The sequence below is a fragment of the Littorina saxatilis genome, linkage group LG12, assembly GCF_037325665.1.
Source record: "Littorina saxatilis isolate snail1 linkage group LG12, US_GU_Lsax_2.0, whole genome shotgun sequence".
In the NCBI taxonomy this organism is placed as follows: domain Eukaryota; kingdom Metazoa; phylum Mollusca; class Gastropoda; order Littorinimorpha; family Littorinidae; genus Littorina; species Littorina saxatilis.
The window spans coordinates 49,558,939-49,580,936 of NC_090256.1; the positions used below are offsets into that span (position 1 = coordinate 49,558,939).

The window sequence follows — 21,998 nt, forward strand, 5'->3', positions numbered from 1 at the left end:
GATTACTTGACCAAAATTTGAACCAATTTGGTTGAAAAATGAGGGCGTGACAGTGCCGCCTCAACTTTCACGAAAAGCCGGATATGACGTCATCAAAGACATTTATCAAAAAAATGAAAAAAACGTTCGGGGATTTCATACCCAGGAACTCTCATGTAAAATGTCATAAAGATCGGTCCAGTAGTTTAGTCTGAATCGCTCTACACACACACACACACACACACGCACGCACGCACGCACACACATACGCACATACACCACGACCCTCGTTTCGATTCCCCCTCGATGTTAAAATATTTAGTCAAAACTTGACTAAATATAAAAAGGTACGGTCCCTGGCCATTATGTTCTCCTCAACTATTAGTGACAATTTCTCGCTTAACGCTGTCATTGTGCGATCTAAGTCACGACCCCTCCTTCCTCCTAACACAGCGCTGAAGCTTATGAAGACGATTTAAAAAAATAAAAAAAAAAACTGGTCCGGCCATGGCCGGAGTGGCCGGTAGGGCTGCTACGGCCCTGCATTCTCATTCAAAAGCTTTGCAATCGTAGCAGCAATGTCGATCGTTTGCTGATTTGCATGGGGTGAACGCGGAAATCGTTACGGTTGTGTCCCTTGATGGGAAGCGGGCCAATCAGAACCGTCGGAACGCTGGTTGGTCAGTTGCTCGCTGTCTGTGTTCGTTTGTTTACAGGCCAAAATCGCTTTACAATTCTTTTCATTGGTCGAATTCAAAGTTTGCACACACTTGAGGTCAAAGTTGAGGCGACAACCTTTCCATTCATATGCGATACAGTGAGGCCCTGCGAGGGATACTTTCAGAAATCCGATGCCGAAAATGGGTCGATTACGTCACATTGTTGAAAGTTTAAGACAACAAAAATATAAGATAGGGCAATAAAACATCGTTTTAATGACATTTATAGTTCGAATCTGGTTTAATAAAGTATACCATTCGAAAGAGGAGAAACTCAGCTTTCAGAATCAACAAAAATCCCAAATTAACCCAGATTGGCCCCAGGCTCGGTTTTTCAGCTGTAGCTGCGAAAGGACTGTCAGCGGTTATCCCTGGTTTCGTGAGACTGGGTCATATAATTATATTTTATATCACACCATGGCCATGCAAATTATGCTAACCTCTGTTTTGCACGAAGAGAGGAGTGAGTATGTCAGTTTCATGGTTGGATATCAAACTGTTAGCAGTATTTACTATGGTCGCATAGACTAAGCGTGGACAACAATGGGTGAAAAGGTAAAAGTTGTTTCTTTTACAAGATGACATTCGTTCGGTTATCATACTTGTTTGAACACAATGGCTTATTATTGTGTTTTTTTCTTCTTGTGGTTACAGAGACATGAAATCTTATATACAACAAAGGAGTACAAGTTTAACTTATGAATGCCCATTAAGAGACAGCAATGTTATCACACTTTACATGTGTGTATCATGACAATTAATACATAGTGTATGCTGAATTTATTTTTATTAAGTTTAGGGTTATTTCTTTTCTTGAATTTTTTAGTTCACCTTTTACTTTACTCATGTATGCCTTGTGATATCTTATTCAAAATTGTATGCATATCAGATTTTCGAGTTTGCCTATTTCTTGTAATTCGTTCTGGTTCTGTTTTCAATTGACTAAATTAAACGTCACTATGACTGTTCTTTCTTTTAATTGTATGTGCTGACACCCCTACCTTTTTACATTTAGTCAAGTTTTGACTAAATGTTTTAACATAGAGGGGGGAATCGAGACGAGGGTCGTGGTGTATGTGTGTGTGTGTGTGTGTGTGTGTGTGTGTGTGTGTGTCTGTCTGTCTGTCTGTCTGTCTGTGTGTGTGTGTGTGTAGAGCGATTCAGACTAAACTACTGGGCCGATCTTTATGAAATTTGACATGAGAGTTTCTGGGTATGATATCCCCGGACGTTTTTTTCTTTTTTTCGATAGATACCTTTGATGACGTCATATCCGGATTTTTGTAAAAGTTGAGGAGGCACTGTCACACCCTCATTTTTCCATTAAATTGATTGAAATGTTGGCAAAGCAATCTTCGACGAAGGTCGGGGTTTGGTATTGCATTTCAGCTTGGTGGCTTAAAAACTAATGAGTGAGTTTGGTCATTAAAAATCGGAAACTTGTAATTAAAATTATTTTTTTTATTAAACGATCCAAAATTATTTTCATCTTATTCTTCGTCATTTTCTGATTCCAAAAACATATACATATGTTATATTTGGATTAAAAACAAGCTCTGAAAATTAAAAATATAAAAATTATGATCAAAATTAAATTTCCGAAATCGTTTTAAAAACTATTTCGTCTTATTCCTTGTCGGTTCCTGATTCCAAAAACATATAGATATGATATGTTTGGATTAAAAACACGCTCAGAAAGTTAAAACGAAGAGAGGTACAGTAAAGCGTGCTATGAAGCACAGCGCAATCGCTACCGCGCCGAACAGGCTCGTCACTTTCACTGCCTTTTGCACTAGCGGCGGACTACGTTCAGTTTCATTCTGTGAGTTCCACAGCTTGACTAAATGTAGTAATTTCGCCTTACGCGACTTGTTAAATAATCATATGAAAACACTCTTTTCTGGGGTGTGGTGGTCATTTCTGAGTTTGTTCAGTTTGTGTATATGTTTATATATATATATCTGTATATGTATTTATGGTATAGTCAACAAACAAGTAATTCCCCCGTTTACAACCCTCAAGACAGAAGGGTTCAACTTTTGTTACATTCATGTAATAATTCTACTAGCAAAAGAGCACACACAATAAACACATAGTGTCCAAAAGTGTTCATTTGAATACTAGTGAACACTAATGTGCGCTTCGTGTGCCAGTAGAACAATGAACTATGTCACAAAGTGTTCAAAACGTGTTATTGAAGTGTGTTCAAAAGCGGAACACTTCTGTCTAGAGTGTTGGGAACATCATCAGAATGACTTCATTCAAAGTTATGATATAAATGTTATCGTCCTTCTCGCGTGTGCACGCTTCTGTTCACCGTCACAGATGTGTCTATGCTTCTTTGTGCAATAGGAGCATCCTTTAACATGTGCAATATAGGAGCATCCTTTAACATGTGCAATAGGAGCATCCTTTAACATGTGCAATAGGAGCATCCTTTAACATGTGCAATAGGAGCATCCTTTAACATGTGCAATAGGAGCATCCTTTAACATGTGCTGGTATGCACGACTGAGAAAGTTGCAAACCGAGTGGGGGGCAACCGCGGGAGTCAGATTGGTTGAAACCACAGACGGGCGCAGTGGCGCGGTGGTAAGACGTCGGCCTCCTAATCGGGAGGTCGTGAGTTCGAATCCCGGTCGCTGCCGCCTGGTGAGTTAAGAGTGGAGATTTTTCCGATCTCCCAGGTCAACTTATGGACAGACCTGCTAGTGACTTAACCCCCTTCGTGTGTACACGCAAGCACAAGACCAAGTGCGCACGGAAAAGATCCTGTAATCCATGTCAGAGTTCGGTGGGTTATAGAAACACGAAAATACCCAGCATGCCTCCCCCGAAATCGGCGTATGCTGCCGGAATGGCGGGGTAAAAACGGTCATACACGTAAAAATCCACTCGTGCTAAAAACGTGATTGAACGTGGGAATCTAAAGCCCATGAACAAAGAAGAAGAAGAAGAGATTGAAACCACAAACAAAGCTCAATTTCAACCATTTCTACCCTGCTCCTGGCTCCCACTCGGATGGTCAATTTGTTGTGCACGTCACCCTTGGACACCAAAAATAATTAGCGTGTCTCCATTATGTGTATAATTGGATTTGTTTCTGGTTTTTTAAGGGGGTCAGGGGGGGGGGGGGGGTGGAAGTGGCGGAGGCAAATTAATTGATCAGCGTGACAAAGGAGTCATTACTGAATTAATTTAACAAAACTCTGCATAAAGAAAGCATTCAGGCGGTTGATGTCTGGCATGTGGTTTAAATGAAGGATGTTCGTGTTCCCTGCAGGAAGTGGAAGAGATAAATGAAGGTGAACATCATCGCTTAATTACACGAAAAGGAGTGTGCCTGGAAGAGATAAGTGAAGGTGAACATCATCGCTTAATTACACGAAAAGGAGTGTGCCTGGAAGAGATAAGTGAAGGTGAACATCATCGCTTAATTACACGAAAAGGAATGTGCCTGGAAGAGATAAGTGAAGGTGAACATCATCGCTTAATTACACGAAAAGGAAGGTGCCTTTCAAGTGTTGGATTTCGATCAGAAATTCACGTGAAAATCATTTAACGTTCCTTTCCTTTTGGACACGACTTTATTTGGTTCGAGCAATGATTCTTATAACTGAACAAATTGTACAATGTACATCTCACTTATTTCTTTGACATGATTGGCGTTAAATCTGCACGTGTACGAACAACATTCAAGAACAGGCGCTGCTCCTTCTCTAGCCATATAGGTATGTAATTCGTTGCATGCCCCATCATGAATACGCCTCACTGCACTTCCACACTACCCGTCATAAAAAAAAGTAACAGATACATTTAGCTGTAGCTCTTTGTGATGCGGCCAGTTATATTGAAACCAAGTATATTGTCAGACAGGTAAATCATTCCCCTACTGTAAAACAATATATTTTTTCATGAATTAGTGTGTATGCAGTGTACCAGAGGCCTAGGGCACCCCCCAAAATCAAATTCGCAAAAGCAAACTTGCAGACACTAAAATACACAACAAATCAAAATAAGCAAGAGTGACCCCGTTTTTGATCTCAAATGGAAGAACAACCTATTTTCTACCCATACACATTATTTGGTTCAGCTTTAATTTTTATATATTTCTGTAAACTAATGGTATCATATCATACATAGTCTAGATTCATCGAGCAAGTTTTGTTTTGGTCGTTTTTAGACATTGCCCAAACCAAAGAATGAGGATTGTTTATATGAAGTCTTATATCGCGCGCGTATCTCCAGACTCGGACTCAAGGCGCAGGGATCTATTTATGCCGTGTGAGATGGAATTTTTTTACACAATACATCACGCATTCACATTGACCAGCAGATCGCAGCCATTTCGGCGCATTTCCTACTTTTCACGGCCTATTATTCCAAGTCACACGGGTATTTTGGTGGACATTTTTTTATCTATGCCTAAACAATTTTGCCAGGAAAGACCCTTTTGTCAATCGTGGGATCTTTAACGTGCACACCCCAATGTAGTGTACACGAAGGGACCTCGGTTTTTCGTCTCATCCGAAAGACTAGCACTTGAACCCACCACCTAGGTTAGGTAAGGGGGGAGAAAATTGCTAACGCCCTGACCCAGGGTCGAACTCGCAACCTCTCGCTTCCGAGCGCAAGTGCGTTACCACTCGGCCACCCAGTCCAGGATGGAAGTAGCTCGTTCATTTCAATGCTTGTTATAGTCTCAGGTGCTGGGAGACTGGTTCCACATAACTCTTATTTACTCGTGTTGCGCATGTCATATGTATTTAGAGCGCTTTCGTCCCTTTGTTTCACAGAATGCTCAAACAAGGTAAGATCAAGATAAGGGACAGTATAAGCAACATTCACCTTCACAGACATTTCAAAAGACAACATTTTAACTCCTAACCCCTTGACTGCGGGAAGAATTTAGTAAAAAAAAAAAAAAAAATCATAACATTCACGGTATAACAATCAGATCAAATTTGAGAAAATCGTCTCCAAGGGAGGCAATCGTATAGCTTCAATTGAAAGGGCAAATATACAGCGATTGTTTCCCTTGTCAGAGTATTGATTTTGTTCTTCATCGCAAAAAACGTACCTCATACAAATTGTGGCAGTAAAGGGGTTTCTAACCTTAAAATAAAAGTATTTTTATCTTGTTAATTATATACGACACCGACACATGCACAACATGGCGGTGACCTTTAACTTACGAATACTTTTTAATTGCTGATATGGCTAAGTCACCGAAACAAAATTCGTTTGGTTGAAGTCCGTAGTCGAGTCGAGTCATTTCCCCGGGATACATACGAGCACATGCAGAAGAAGATTCGAGACATTTACATAAATGTATTTTTTTAATTGTAACATATTCTTGAAGTTTATTTTTCTTTTGACGTCAGGGATTTTACTTTGGAAGAAAGGGCAAAAACGATACACCCTGCTTCGTTTAGTCGTTGTGATATCTAATTAAAATATCTACTTTTTTCTTTCTTTCAAATATGAAACAGAACGGGCTTGACCAAGACCAGAACTCAAAAGCCATCCAAGTCCTGCTGACCGAGACTAACGATGAGGTTGTTATGGAGACAACCGAGACTGAAAGTCATGCATTGCGTTACAGGCTGACCGAGATTCCACCGATTTCAGTGTCTGTATTTATAGCTCTTCAAGTGAGTATAAAATCAATTGTGAATGGGTACATCAATATGTCAGACAGATGAATATAAATTTCATGAATATGTTAAAGAATAAAACAGAGTTTCAACGAAGGAAAAATTATTCAAAGAAAATTATTAACTATACTTTTTATCCACGCAAACAATCTGGAAAACAAGAGACACCATTTTTTTTTATGGAAAGCAAGCTTTACATTACATTTTGAGTATATTTTTTTTTAACGTTTCGTTAGTTTGCAATTGATATTGTGTGTTTGAAATTACATCGTGTGCGTACATCAACTAACTCAAACAAAAGACTTGTAACCAGTTGACGTAGAATGCTTTTCACCGACACACGCACACACACAAAGACACACATATAGGCTGACACTGACAGGGACACGAACAGTCACACACGAAAACAGATACACAGACAGACAAACACACACACACACACACACACACACACACACACACACACATGTACACACACACACACACACACACACGTACACACACACACACACACGTACACACACACACACACACACACACATACACGTACACACACACACACACACGCACGCACTCACGCACGCACGTACGCACACATACACGCACACACACACACACACACACACACACACACACACACACACACACACACACACGCGATTGCTGCTCTAACACAGCCAGGTTGATGTTCTGACCCTGATAAGCTGAGTATTATAATCCGGTTTTTAATCACGCAGCATTTTGCCTGATGCTAATTTGCTACAATTTATAAGGTCATGAAGGCGTACACTTTGTTTATTTTGAACGCAATAAGACGTACGGACACACAACGATGAGATAGAATCGTGTCCCTTAAGCTATGAAATCATTGTAACGGGTATTTGCATTCTTCAATGTGAAACGTTAACCTGTTAAAATGTATGCTCACGTACACAGAAACAGATACAGGCAGATTAACATACACACACAGCTATGCACAGACACACACAGAGACACACAAACATACACACACAGACACAAAAACACACAGACACATCCACAGCCACATCTCGAATACACATTAAATGCATTTAGGCTATACCATTGAACAAATATCCTTAATTTGTTTTCATGTTTCGATGTCGTCGTGGAAATTTGGTGTCACTCGATTCTTAGCGAAGTTGATGTTTTTTGTGTGTTTAAGACTAAGTAACTCATTATCCATGAGAAATATTATCTCAAATACGATTGGCAATGCATTTATGCATGAACATTCTTTTATCTCTCTATTCATACCAGGAACGAATATACACCCCATTTTAATGATACGAATAATCAGTTTTGTCCTCCTCTCGAAAAGCTGTTTAAAATGTGTTACGCCAAAATTACACCATAACGTCGGTTTGTGCTTTAGATAGTAGGACATGTTGTAAGACAAGGCTGTACCTTAAACCTCTATCCTTGTGTATTAAAGATCAGTCAGTCAGTCAGTCAGTCAGTCAGCCTGTCTGCCAGTCAGTTAGACAGTCAGTACGTCAGTCAGTCAGTCAGTCAGCCAGCCAGTCAAGTCAGTCAGTCAGTCAGCCAGCCAGTCAGGTCGGTCGGTCGGTCGGTCGATCGGTCAGTCAGTCAGTCAATTAGACAGTCAGTCGGTCAGTCGGTCAGTCAGTCAGTCAGTCAGTTAGCCAGTTAGTCAGTCAGTCAGTCAGTCAGTCAGTCAGTTAGCCAGTCAGTCAGTCAGTCAGTTAGCCAGTCAGTCGGTCAGTCAGTCAGTCAGTCAGTCAGTGTATCTGTCGTGTGCAGCATGTGCTCATCAGCCTGGCGTCAGCACTGACCATGTCGTCCGTCATCTCGGACGCGCTGTGTGCTGACCTGGGTCACTCCATCCGGGCACGTCTGTTCGGCACCACGCTCTTCATGCAGGGACTATGCACCATCTGCCAGACCCTCATCGGCGTCAGGTGCGTAAAGGTAGTCATAGCAGTAACAAATGTAGTAGTAGTAGTAGTAGTAGTAGTAGTAGTAGTAATAGTAATAGAAGCAGCAGCAGCAGCAGAACCAGTAGTAGTAGTAGTAGTAGTAGCAGCAGAACCAGTAGTAGTAGTAGTAGTAGTAGCAACAGAACCAGTAGTAGTAGTAGTAGTAGTAGCAGCAGAACCAGTAGTAGTAGTAGTAGTAGTAGCAACAGAACCAGTAGTAGTAGTAGTAGTAGTAGTAGTAGTAGTAGTAGCAGAACCAGTAGTAGTAGTAGTAGTAGTAGTAGTAGTAGTAGTAGTAGCAACAGAACCAGTAGTAGTAGTAGCAGTAGAACCAATAATAGTAGTAGTAGTAGTAGTAGTAGCAACAGAACCAGTAGTAGTAGTAGTAGTAGTAGCAGAACCAGTAGTAGTAGTAGTAGTAGTAGTAGCAACAGAACCGGTAGTAGTAGTAGTAGTAGTAGCAGCAGAACCAGTAGTAGTAGTAGTAGTAGTAGCAACAGAACGAGTAGTAGTAGTAGTAGTAGTAGTAGTAGTAGTAGTAGTAGTAGTAGCAGAACCAGTAGTAGTAGTAGTAGTAGTAGAAGCAGCAGAGGCAGAAGCAGTAGAAATAGAAGTAGTAGTAGGAGAAGGAGGAGGAAGAGTAGTAGTTGTAGTAGTAGTCGTAGTAGTCGTAGTAGTAGTAGTAGTAGTAGTAGTAGTAGTAGTAGTAGTAGTAGTAGCAACAGAACCAGTAATAGTAGTAGTAGTAGTAGTAGTAGTAGTAGTAGTAGTAGTAGCAGCAGAACGAGTAGTAGTAGTAGTAGTAGTAGTAGTAGTAGTAGTAGTAGCAACAGAACGAGTAGTAGTAGTAGTAGCAGAACCAGTAGTAGTAGTAGTAGTAGTAGTAGTAGTAGTAGTAGTAGTAGTAGTAGTAGTAGAACCAGCAGAGGCAGAAGCAGTAGAAATAGAAGTAGTAGTAGGAGAAGGAGGAGGAAGAGTAGTAGTTGTAGTAGTAGTCGTAGTAGTCGTAGTAGTCGTAGTAGTAGTAGTAGTAGTAGTAGTAGTAGTAGTAGTAGTAGTAGTAGTAGTAGTAGTAGTAGTAGTAGTAGTAAAAGAAGTAATAGAAGTAACTTTAGTCGTCGCCACAGTACTATTCGTTGCTGTACAAGAAAGTAGCAACATTCAATCAAAAGCTTTGAAGCGTAAGATTGGTAAAGTCGTGGTAGTAGGTGTACATGAAGTCGCCCTCGTCATGTTCATGCACTACGTTTGTACGACTTCCGGACTCTCAAAGGTTGTCAGGAAAGCTGTTTTGGCGTCGTTGTCATCGTCGTCTTCGTGGTTGTTGTTGTTGCTGTTTTTACATTTAGTCAAGTTTTGACTAAATGTTTTAACATAAAGAGGGAATCGAGACGAGGGTCGTGGTGTGTGTGTGTGTCTGTGTGTGTGTCTGTGTGTGTGTGTCTGTGTACAAAATACGGCGAAATCGTATGGGTTCCCAGGTCTGAACATTGGACAATCAGTGACTTGAATACAGCAATTATAGACAAGATCAGAACATTTCCTTGTGGATGAATGCATGCATTTCATTGATGAAAATTGTGCGACATTGCACTTTACAACGAAGGGGTTAATGTTCCAGTCAATTGAGTTTAGCAAATATGTTCATAGTTGTTGTGCATGAACTTCAATTCTTCCCCGACCATTCTACAAAGTTCCGAGTCTGTAGGCGGATTGGTCCGACATTTACAATTTCTCAAAAATGTGTTCCAAATTACACCCCTGAAATTATCAATAGAACGAAAGCTTTCCTGTATAGTGATTGCCCTGAATCTATCTATAACTGTTTTCTTCAGGTCACTGATGATCTAGGGGGTGAAGGGGGGTGTTTGTGTATACTCAGACATTCCGATGATATAAAAGCTAAAAGTCTGGAGGGTTTACATCAAGTAAGTATTGATACTACTCATGGTCAAACTTCAATTTATTGAGTCGACCGCCGAATTTGGAATTTTTTTTTTAATAGCACAAAAGTCAGACCATTTGACCAGTCACATTTGATCTACAAAATTTCCACTTTGCGGAAGGGTCATACATTGGCTGCGGTTTATGTATCTTAAAAATAAAGTGATTAAGTCAACAGATGTAGAAGTTATTAACATTGTTTAGGGTTGCATTTTTTTTATTCATCCTGTATATGACTGAAAAGGCCGGCCATTCATCCCCCTAGTCTATTAAAAAAATAGGTTTGGTTTATATGACAAAGTGTCTATACAGTGGAACCTACAACACAGACACCCCGCAAAATCAAATTCGCAAAATCATATGTTCCCGCGTTAAAATTGAAAACAAAATCAGAACTGCCAAAACAAAACATCTTCTGCACGTCAGTAGAAAAACCAATTAAATCTGCATCCAAATCAGTCAGTTTTGTTCACATATCTGGTCTAACAATGACATTATGGCATGCTGAATGGTGTAGGTGTCATTCCTCTGAGAAGCTGTAAAAGGCGGTTTTTGAGGCCGTTTTATTTGGTAAAGAGACAAAAACCGGTGCTTATTTGTAACTCCTCAAAGCATTTCCTTTAAAGTTACGGTGATTTGTGCTAACACATGTGGAAAAGTTCATACGGATTTTCAAGTCATTTGAGATATTAGGTCTGCTGTTAATGGACATGCCAGAAAGAGTTATTAAATTGATGGTAGGTCTTTGCTGGCTCATTAAAACACAAATAATTCATTGTTATCTTCAAGAATAATAACAGATGCGCCACATAATTAAATGTCATGTACATACTTTATCAGACATGGGTGGTATGAGGATTTCAAAGCGAAATTAATCTTTAAAAATGTTACTCATTCAGAGCGCTGAGCGCAAATGTCGGCCTACGCCTAGCAAAGCTCACGGCTGACATGCTTAACTGATCATGGCTCTTGAAAGAGCATTTTCCAGGAATGTGTTTATGCGTACAAGTGCGCTGTGAACAGTCATAGTTGAAAATGTATGAAAGTAAAGGTAAATTGAAGCTTTCATTTTTCTTAATGCATGGTAATTTTTTTTAAATCAGTTTATTGGACAGGGTACATCTTTATTTTAAAAATTCTTTCTGGCATGTCGCACAACAGCAGAACTAATATCTCACATGACTTGAGATTCTGTGTGTACTTTACGACATGTGTTAGCACAAATCACTGACAGTTTTAGGACAATGCGTTGAGGAGTTCCTGAAATGTACCATTTTTTTTCTCATTACCCGTTAAAATGGCTTCAAAAACTGCCTTCTGTGAGGATTGACACCTACACCGCTCAGCATGCCATAGCGTTCATGTTAGACAAGATATGTGAACAAAACCGACTATTTTGGATGCAGATTTGATTGTTCTGTCTAACGACATTCAAAACATGTTTCGGTTTAGTTGTTCTGATTTTTGTTGTTGATTTTAACACGGGAAGCTTGATTTTGCGAATTTGATTTTTTTTTTTGGTGGGGGGGGGGGGGGGGGGTGTCTGTGTTGTAGGTTCCACTGCATAGACACTACGTCATGTAAACCCAATTGGTTTCTGAATAAAGTAGGGAAATTAATAGCCTTTTCAGTCATATATTTAGTTTTTCAATCAACAGCCTCATGAGTAAGATCTGCCCTAAAACGCATCTGCCTACTTTTTATGACGGGTAGTGTAGAAACCTCTGGAAGCATCTTCAGAATCACATGGCAAAGCAGTTCTGATAGCACCTTCAGCACAGAATGGTGATGGTACTCTGAATTTGATCATCGTCCCCAGCGAACCCAGAAACCAAGGTGCAAGCTGCCTTCCCCTAATGTAGCGGTCCTTCTAATAAAGAAAACATATAACTGAGCATGTTCAGTTTTCACTGTGTGCGGACGGGGATGGGTTTTGGTTAGTTTTTGTTAGCGGGGAGAGGGTGTGTGTTGGAGGGAGAAGGTGTGTACGTGTTGAGCGGTAAGGGGGTGAGGGTGTGTGTGGAAGCACTTGCTCTTCACATGACCATTGGGATCGGGGATCGAGTGTGTGATATTGTAAACTAAACTATAAAAACATTCTGTGTGTGTGTGTGTGTGTGTGTGTGTGTGTGTGTGTGTGTGGGGGGGGGGGGGGTAGGGAGTGGAAGCGCTTGCTCTTCACAGAATCAGTGGGATTGGGGATGGTGTGGGTGAACTATACTCTAAACATTTTTCTGTAATATTACAGTTGCCATCATGAAAGGCAAAGCCCTTCCTGTGAATGAAATGCAGTGCGTTCAGTTTCATTCTGTGAGTTCGACAGCTTGGCTAAATGTAGTCATTTCGCCTCAAGGGACTTGTTGTTGTTGTTGTTGTTGTTGTTGTTGTTGTTGTTGTTGTTGTTGTTGTTGTTGTTCTTCTTCTTCTTCTTCTTTTTCTTCTATTTCTTCTTCTTCTTCTTCTTCTTCTTCTTCTTCTTCTTCTTCTTCTTCTTCTTCTTCTTCTTCTTCTTCTTCTCTTCTTCTTCTTCTTCTTCTTCTTCTTCTTCTTCTTCTTCTTCTTCTTCTTCTTCTTCTTCTTCTTCTTCTTCTTCTTCTTCTTCTTCTTCTTCTTCTTCTTCCTGCTAATACTTTTCGTGTTGTTGTTTTTGTTGTTGTTGTTGTTTTTGTTGTTGTTGTTGTTGTTGTTGTTGTTGTTGCTGCCGCTGCTAATGTTGCAACAGCTGCTGATGACGTTCCTAGATTCTGCCAGTTCAGGTCATTACGAAACTGGTCTTCGATTTAATATTTGGGGTTTCTCTTGTTCAAGCCCCTGTGCAAATCTTGACAATAACGTTTTTTTGTGTACATGTCTCAAACCTCCCAAATAGTGTCATGTCTACTATATTAAGTTAGCGATAGTAATCATTCTTGTTTTAGGAATGTCTGCATAATTTTTCTTGTGTGTTACCCCGTGTTCGGTTTGCTAATCGTGTTGCTGCTGCTACTTATGCTCACAGGTTTTGCCCATATTTCTCAAGTCGAGCCTATTTGCCGTGCTTGCCGTGTCTTGTTCTGGTTTAAACCATCCCTGTTGACTGTCCCAACTGATTAATGTCTTCACTGTTATTCTGTTGCAGACTACCTGTTCTTATTACCGTCATCCCTATAGCTCTGTTGCAGACTACCTGTTCTTATTACCGTCATCCCTATAGCTCTGTTGTAGACTACCTGTTCTTATTACCGTCATCCCTATAGCTCTGTTGCAGACTACCTGTTCTTATTACCGTCATCCCTATAGCTCTGTTGCAGACTACCTGTTCTTATTACCGTCATCCCTATAGCTCTGTTGCAGACTAACTGTTCTTATTACCGTCATCCCTATAGCTCTGTTGCAGACTACCTGTTCTTATTACCGTCATCCCTATAGCTCTGTTGCAGACTACCTGTTCTTATTACCGTCATCCCTATAGCTCTGTTGCAGACTACCTGTTCTTATTACCGTCATCCCTATAGCTCTGTTGCAGACTACCTGGTCTTATTACCGTCATCCCTATAGCTCTGTTGCAGACTACCTGTTCTTATTACCGTCAGCCCTATAGCTCTGTTGCAGACTACCTGTTCTTATTACCGTCATCCCTATAGCTCTGTTGAAGGCTGCCTGGTCTTATTACTGTCATCCCTATAGCTCTGTTGCAGACTACCTGTTCTTATTACCGTCATCCCTATAGCTCTGCTGCAGACTACCTGTTCTTATTACCGTCATCCCTATAGCTCTGTTGAAGGCTGCCTGGTCTTATTACTGTCATCCCTATAGCTCTGTTGCAGACTACCTGTTCTTATTACCGTCATCCCTATAGCTCTGCTGCAGACTACCTGTTCTTATTACCGTCATCCCTATAGCTCTGTTGCAGACTACCTGTTCTTATTACCGTCATCCCTATAGCTCTGTTGAAGGCTGCCTGGTCTTATTACTGTCATCCCTATAGCTCTGCTGCAGACTACCTGTTCTTATTACCGTCATCCCTATAGCTCTGCTGCAGACTACCTGTTCTTATTACTGTCATCCCTATAGCTCTGCTGCAGACTACCTGTTCTTATTACCGTCATCCCTATAGCTCTGTTGCAGACTACCTGTTCTTATTACCGTCATCCCTATAGCTCTGTTGAAGGCTGCCTGGTCTTATTACTGTCATCCCTATAGCTCTGCTGCAGACTACCTGTTCTTATTACCGTCATCCCTATAGCTCTGTTGCAGACTACCTGTTCTTATTACCGTCATCCCTATAGCTCTGTTGCAGACTACCTGTTCTTATTACTGTCATCCCTATAGCTCTGTTGCAGACTACCTGTTCTTATTACCGTCATCCCTATAGCTCTGCTGCAGACTACCTGTTCTTATTACCGTCATCCCTATAGCTCTGCTGCAGACTACCTGGTCTTATTACCGTCATCCCTATAGCTCTGCTGCAGACTACCTGTTCTTATTACCGTCATCCCTATAGCTCTGCTGCAGACTACCTGTTCTTATTACCGTCATCCCTATAGCTCTGCTGCAGACTACCTGTTCTTATTACCGTCATCCCTATAGCTCTGCTGCAGACTACCTGTTCTTATTACCGTCATCCCTATAGCTCTGCTGCAGACTACCTGTTCTTATTACCGTCATCCCTATAACTCTGTTGAAGGCTGCCTTGTTCTGGTTTGAACCATCCCTGCGGACTGGCCGATATGTCCGATATGATTAATGTCTTCACTGTAATTCTGTTGAAGGCTGCCTTGTTCTGGTTTAAACCATCCCTGCGGACTGTCCGTTATGTCTGGCTGCTTGTTCTGATTACCGTCATTCCTGTATCTTTGTTGCAGACTGCCTGTTCTCATTGATGTCATCACTATAACTCTGTTGCAGACTGCCTGTTCTCATTGACGTCATCCCTATAACTCTATTGCAGACTGCCTGTTCTCATTGACTTTCTTTCTTTCTTTCTTTATTTGGTGTTTAACGTCGTTTTCAACCATTCAAGGTTATATCGCGACGGGTTCTCATTGACGTCATCCCTATAACTCTATTGCAGACTGCCTGTTCTGTGTTCTGATTAACGTCATTGCTATATAATTATTTCTATTGCAGATTGCCTGTTCTGTGTTGCGGACTGCTTGTTGATTAACATCATCCCTGTAACTGTGTTGCAGACTTCCCGTGTTTCAGGGCCCTTCCTCCTCGTTCCTCGTGCCTCTGATAGCTCTCAGTCACATCCCTGGCTGGGCCTGTGTCGAAAGCGAACCGTCTCATTCAGTTTCTGATTACGGTCAGTAGTGTTGTTTTCCACTATTTAGCTAAATTGCGCGCGATAAAGATGCCAAGGTCACAGCGAAAGTCTCAGACCTTGGAACAAAGCAAAGAAGAAGAAAAAAGGAAAAATTGGGTAGCGCGATTGTGTCGCTTCACGCTATCCCAAGGGAAAGCAGCCCGAATTTCCTTGAAGGAATTCCCCAAGGACAATCAAATATACCTAATTTAAAAAAAAAATATTTTTAATTAAACGAGTTAACAATGGACAATCTGACTGAGACAAGTATGTGAAGGGAAACGCACATGCCCCCAAACAAGTTAATTGTATTGTTCAGGGGCATTCTACTTAACTGGCGACGAAAAACGTTGTTGTCTTCATATCTATATAAGTACATACATTTGATGAATATGTAAACAGAAATAAAAATATTGTTTCAGGGCCGGACCCAGGGGGGGGGTTCCAGGGGTTCCGGAACCCCACCCCTGGAAAAAGCATGTACCTTGCTTTGAGTGATTTTTTTTTTTACTAGTTTTAGCAACAAAACAATGCTGCTCTTAACCCTCAAAACAAGGCCCAGAATGCACCAGATTGCACAGATTTTAACCGTTTTTCAAAAATTTTCCGGGGGAGCATGCCCCCGGACCCCCCTAGTTCGCGCGCCTGCTTTGCAGGCGCGCGCTTGTGGCTTCGCCACTTCGCTGATTTGCCCCCCCCAAAAAAAGGAGGAACCCCCCCCCCCCCTTACAACTCATTTGGTCCGGCCCTGAAGTTTAAACCAACTGGTTTTCGAATCCGGGGATCGAAACGAACCTACACATATTTAAATAATACTTGAAATACCTTGTTCTTTGGTCAGATGGTTGGTTATTTGCTTGCATACTTTATCGGCTGAGTTCCTTCCTTCCTTGGCTAGGTTTTTGCAATGACAGTTAATTAGTGTTGCCTGTAGAACGTTCGTGTCCTTTGAGTGTGATGTGTTTAGATACGATTGCGTTTATGATAATCCCACAATGTAACGTGGCAGAATGTAGTACCATGCGAAGTGATATCTTTGTTCCCATTATTTTGTATTTGACAGTAATTTGGTGTTTTTTTTCAGCAATGGGAAACGACACATTAGTGGCCAACGTCACGGCTGATTACCATCCTCTAGGTCTGAGTCTGGAAGATAAGCTGCAACAGGTAAACTCAACTCTTATTGAGCTCTCAACTGGCAGTACGAATTAAAAACAACAGTAATTATACGACACAGTGATACAGGTTTACTTTCTGAAATTCATTCAGCAAAAACAAAAATGAAATCAAAATAAATTAAAAATCCCATTTTGCACGAGAAACTGCAAGGCTGTTGATTTCAAAGATGCGTCAAATTGCAAGGATGCTCTTATTGGCTGCAGGCTGCCAGGCCAGATATGCGTCGGTGAAATTGATCGTGTACACGATAAGGCGTGGAGTTTGTGATAAGAGGTATGGTTCTGATCCGACCAATCCTGCATCATATCGGACACAAGAATATGACGTCACAGAAGTGATTTAACTTTCAATCTTTCTGGCAGCTGTCGGTCAGTTTGATGGTGGCGTCACTAGTCGAGGTGGTGATAGGAGGGATGGGTCTGATCCGACCAATCTTGCATCATATCGGACACAAAAATATGACGTCACAGAAGTGATTTAACTTTCAATCTTTCTGGTAGCTGTCGGGCAGTCTGATGGTGGCGTCACTAGTCGAGGTGGCGATAGGAGGGATAGGTCTGATCCGACCAATCTTGCATCGCATCGGACCGCTTACCGTGGCCCCCACCATCGCCCTCATTGGCCTCTCCCTCTTCAAGCTGCCCGTCATCTACGCCAAGTACAACCCTGCTATCGCGCTGGGGTAAGTAGAATAGACACATTCCGGAAATAACTCTGTCGTCTTTTTATGGGCTGTTAAAGATAATACCCTTGCGCTGGGGTTAGTAGATTAGACACATTCCGGAAATAACTCTGTCGGGTGTGTATGGGTTGTGAAAGAGTGAATACCATTGCGCTGGGGTTAGTAGAATAGACACATTCTGGAAATAACTCTGCCGGTGTGTATGGGCTGTTAATAAGTGAATACCCTTGCGCTGGGGTTAGTAGATTAGACACATTCTGGAAATAACTCTGTCAGGTGTGTGTGGGTTGTGAAAGAGTGAATACCCTTGCGCTGGGGTTAGTAGAATAGACACATTCTGGAAATAACTCTGCCGGTGTGTATGGGCTGTTAATAAGTGAATACCCTTGCGCTGGGGTTAGTAGATTAGACACATTCTGGAAATATCTCTGTCATGTGTGTGTGGGCTGTGAAAGAGTGAATACCTTCGCGCTGGGGTAAGTAGAATAGACATATTCCGGAAATAACTTTTGAAATCAATTTTGAAATGTTTGTTCCAGCTGTGTTTGGTAATCTCGTGTTTTAATGGTAATTCACTTTGTGGTTGTCAGGAGCGCGGTACTGGTGATCATATTTGCTCTCTACATGACCAAGATCCAAATCCCTATACCAGGCTGCGGCAAGGGAAGCAAGCGTACCAACTTGCCAATCTTCCAACTCTTACCGGTAACTTCCCTTTACTGTTGTAAAACAACTCGTCACATCATCTGAATCATTAACTTACTCGGAAACTCAATCGTTACTAATTCAGCTAACTAACTCACTCACTCAATTACTGAATCTCGTTCGCTTGCTCGTACGCTCCCTCTCTCACTCACTTACGCACTCAAGCACTCACTCACTCACTACGATCCTACTTCACTCACTAACTCACCCACTCTCTCACACAATCAATCCATAAAATGATCACAATTGGCTGACTGACTGACTGACTGATAGACTGACTAACTGACTGACTGAATTAGTGATTCACTGACTGACTGAACTCAACATCAGTTTCTGTCATAGCAAAGCAAATACAACAAAACTCTTTCCACATAGAAGCGATACAATCGTCATGACATCATTCTTTGATTAAACAAATTTGGACCGTCGGTATACACTCAGACAGACGTAACTAATCGTACTCTGTGTCGAAACAATGTTCATACTACAGGCGTTATTGGTAACGTATGTGCGTATGTGTGTGTGTGTGTGTGTGTGTGGGGGGGTGTGTGTGTGTGCGTGTGTTTATGTGTGTGTGTGTTTGTGTGTGTGTGTGTGTGTGTGTGTTTGTGTGTGTGTGTGTGTGTGTGTGTGGGTGTGTGTGTGTGTGTGCAGATCTTGCTAGCCATGATAGTGATGTGGATAGTGTGCGGGGTCCTGACGGTGACCAATGCCTTGCCGGACGACAAGAGCCATCCGTTTTACTACTCTAGGACCGACGCCAAGATGTCCATCATCAGGAACACACCCTGGTTCCAGATCACATACCCGGGTAAGAATTCTGAAGTTGACGCTGTTCGTAAGCAAACATAAGACGCAGCAATTATACCTTTAAAAACATCCGAAACACAAATGACTTTCCTATTGAAGAATAAATAGACAACAAGGAAGAAAGAATAAAAAAACAAGAAAGGTAAGTTGTTGGAACGTTTGTTATTGACAAAAATACGTTACTTGCACAAATATATCGACCCAACGGTCTTTTCAGTTGGTCTTTTAAGACTTTTACGGTCTTTTAAGTTCATGTTAAGACAACAAGGAAGGTTATATAATTGAAACGTTTAATGCAGGAAAAAAAGCACACAAAAACAACCTTTCACAAGAACTTCGACCTGTCAGTCAACAGAGAAGACAAGCAAGAGACGCAGTAGACAAAACTAACTATTCATGTGACTAATCGCACAATATGTCTGTGAGTTAGTCATGAAAAAATGTAATAACGTTTTAAACTGTCGTGTTTTGTAAAAAAAATTCTGATATTCATCCTTCAGCCATTATTTTCATATTTGTCATTTTTTCTGTTAGATATTTTTTCCAGTTCTTTGTTTCTTTGTTTCTTTCTCCTTTCTTTCTTTCTTGTTTGTTTTCCAGTCATTTACTGTTCAGTTATCTATCCATCATGTTTTCGTTTTGTTTTTTGCTTTCTTATTTTCTTTCTTTCTTTCTTTCTTTCTTTCCTTCTGTCTGTCTGTCTTTCTTTCTTTCTTTTTTTTTTCTTCTGTCTTTCTCCTTTTTATCAGTCATCAATGTTTCAGTTATATATCCATCCTTTGTTTGTTTCTGTATTTATTTATTTCTTTACTTATTTATTTACTATTCATTATTTATTGTATTTACTTATTCATTTTATTTACTTATTTATCTATTTATATAATATTCATTTATTCATTTATTTATTTTTGTATTAAACCTGTCCAGGACAATTTGGACCCCCGTCTATCAGTGTGGCAGCCGCTATAGGTTTCTCCGCTGCAGTCCTTTCGTCCTTTGTCGAGTCAGTGGGAGATTACTACGCAGCCGCCAAGTGCTGTCACGTGATGCCCCCTCCAGATCACGCCATGTCTCGCGGGATTTTCATTGAGGGTGTGGGCAGTTTCTTGTCCGGAGCAGTAGGGGCTTGCCACGCCACGACATCCTACAGCGGGAACATCGCTATGCTCAGTCTTACAAAGGTACCAACCTCCCTACCCCCCCCCCTCCCCCCAAAACAAAGGAAGAAAAAAAAAAAAAGACAAACCGTCGCATTCTGTCGGTTTAACATTTCTTTCACACAAGAAAACGTTAATTTAATCAAAATTTGTTTCCTTTGATTTAATTTGTGTGAGTAGGCTTATTTCTCCCCACAATACGTCACAGTCAGTTCTTATTGCAGACACTTGAAACCTTCTTGCACCAAACACAATTTCTGCAGCTAGTACATTGCTATCAAAGTCTTGTTGCTCTCTTGACTCATCCTGAACTGAGTTCAGGATGCTCTTGACTGTGAAGTCATAAACATTGAAAGCAAAGCGAAGTGAAGCAGTTTTCCACAAAAGGAAAATGTTTTATCCACAAGCTGATGTTTTCTCTACTTTGGTCGTCGAAAGCATTTATCAGCTAATACTTAAATCACACTTGTTACTGCGGACACAATAGGAAACATGTACCAACAATAATCGTTTCTAAAGCTAATAAACTACGCCCGAAGCCTTGACTTTCCCCCCATCTTAATCGCCATTCGAACCACGCACGTACGTAAACGTACACATTTGTTCGAGCCTTCAGCCTAGGTTCGGAGACGACTTTAAGGCACCGCTGGTTTGTCTCACTTAAAGCTATATTTAATCAAAGCTTACTGTGTTGTTGTTTTCTTGAATAAGACCGATCGTAAAAGTGGCCAAAGGCAGCAGATATCCCCAATTTCTGGTCAAAATATACATGGATGAATGGATGGGTGGATGGATGGATGGATGGATAAACGAACAGATGCAATGAGTGAATAAATGAGTGAGTAAGTGTGAATAAATGAGGGTTTAAATAAACGAGCGGGCGAGTAAATGAATGAAAGAGATGATGGACTGCTTGCTTGAGTTTATTCATTATGTGATTGACTGGTGCATTGATCGATTCATTGATCCATTCTCTCCTTCGCTTATTCGTTCATCCGACCTTTCATACGAGCATACGTTTCACCTATGATGAGTCAGTCACCGTATGAAGCTCGTTTCTCCTGCTTCATTTGAGTTAGTGAGCTGAAACTCCCATGTGCAGTGGCCGGGGTTTTGCACTAGTGTGCGTTTACAGGAATAGCTGGTATCTCCGACCCCCCCCCCCCCCCTCCCCCCTCCCTCCATCCACACCCACGACCCTCACTTAGGTAGTCATACTCCGTTTTTTGGGGTAAAGGTTTCACATGTTGTTTGTATTTTCTGTTTCCAGACAGCCAGCCGTTCAGTGTTGGTGCTTGCCGGCCTCATATTGGTTGCTCTATCACTAGTTGGCAAGGTAGGTACATCCTTGGACATCCTGGGCTGAGGTGCGCGAACCGAAAGTGGGTGCCACCCAAAACGGGAGAGAACAAACCGCGGGATCTGATTCGATGAAATCACAACAAATCTCAATTTCAACCAATCCAACCCGGTGGGTGGCTCCCGCCGTTTGGGTGGTAACTATCTCGTGCACCTCCGCCCTGGTACCTTGCTGAAAGCTAATCTGGCTACGCCTAGCTGCACCTGATCTACACATATCCTAATCTGTTTGTTTCTTGGTTGTAATTAGTGAAAGAAAATATGAATGTAAACAAAAAAGGGTGGGTTGGGATATATATATTACACACGTCTATAATAAAAAATCACAGAAAATGTAGAGGAATTATTTCCCTTCCCCGCAGTCACGTGCGCTAACTTGACTGCTGCGTCATTCTTCTGACATTGTGCAAATGCAGCACAAGAAAAAAAAAACCCATCAAAATGGGCAACTCGGACAGTGACATCCAACATTTTTTTTCCGTCCATTCTGGCGACATACAAAACAATCTCACATACAATAATAACAGAAATACATTTTTAGAATGAAAGTGCTTGTCGAAAA

At 41.2% G+C, this 21,998-nt stretch overlaps 2 protein-coding genes across 2 annotated transcripts in view; one reads left to right on the forward strand and one right to left on the reverse strand.

The window, feature by feature from the left end:
• Positions 1–21,998, reverse strand: part of LOC138982156 (uncharacterized) — a 383,732-nt gene that overhangs the window by 50,548 nt on the left and 311,186 nt on the right. The gene's annotated exons all lie outside the window — the stretch shown is intronic.
• LOC138982151 (solute carrier family 23 member 1-like) overlaps positions 1,100–21,998 on the forward strand; it is a 23,621-nt gene continuing 2,722 nt past the window's right edge. Inside the window, exons 1-10 of the mRNA XM_070355372.1 lie at positions 1,100–1,253; positions 6,191–6,352; positions 8,138–8,295; positions 15,429–15,544; positions 16,629–16,711; positions 17,224–17,405; positions 17,996–18,110; positions 18,765–18,921; positions 19,848–20,101; positions 21,348–21,413. Of these exons, the coding sequence (XP_070211473.1) occupies positions 1,242–1,253; positions 6,191–6,352; positions 8,138–8,295; positions 15,429–15,544; positions 16,629–16,711; positions 17,224–17,405; positions 17,996–18,110; positions 18,765–18,921; positions 19,848–20,101; positions 21,348–21,413 (1,305 nt within the window). The 5' untranslated portion in view covers positions 1,100–1,241. The remainder of the gene's footprint in view (positions 1,254–6,190; positions 6,353–8,137; positions 8,296–15,428; positions 15,545–16,628; positions 16,712–17,223; positions 17,406–17,995; positions 18,111–18,764; positions 18,922–19,847; positions 20,102–21,347; positions 21,414–21,998) is intronic.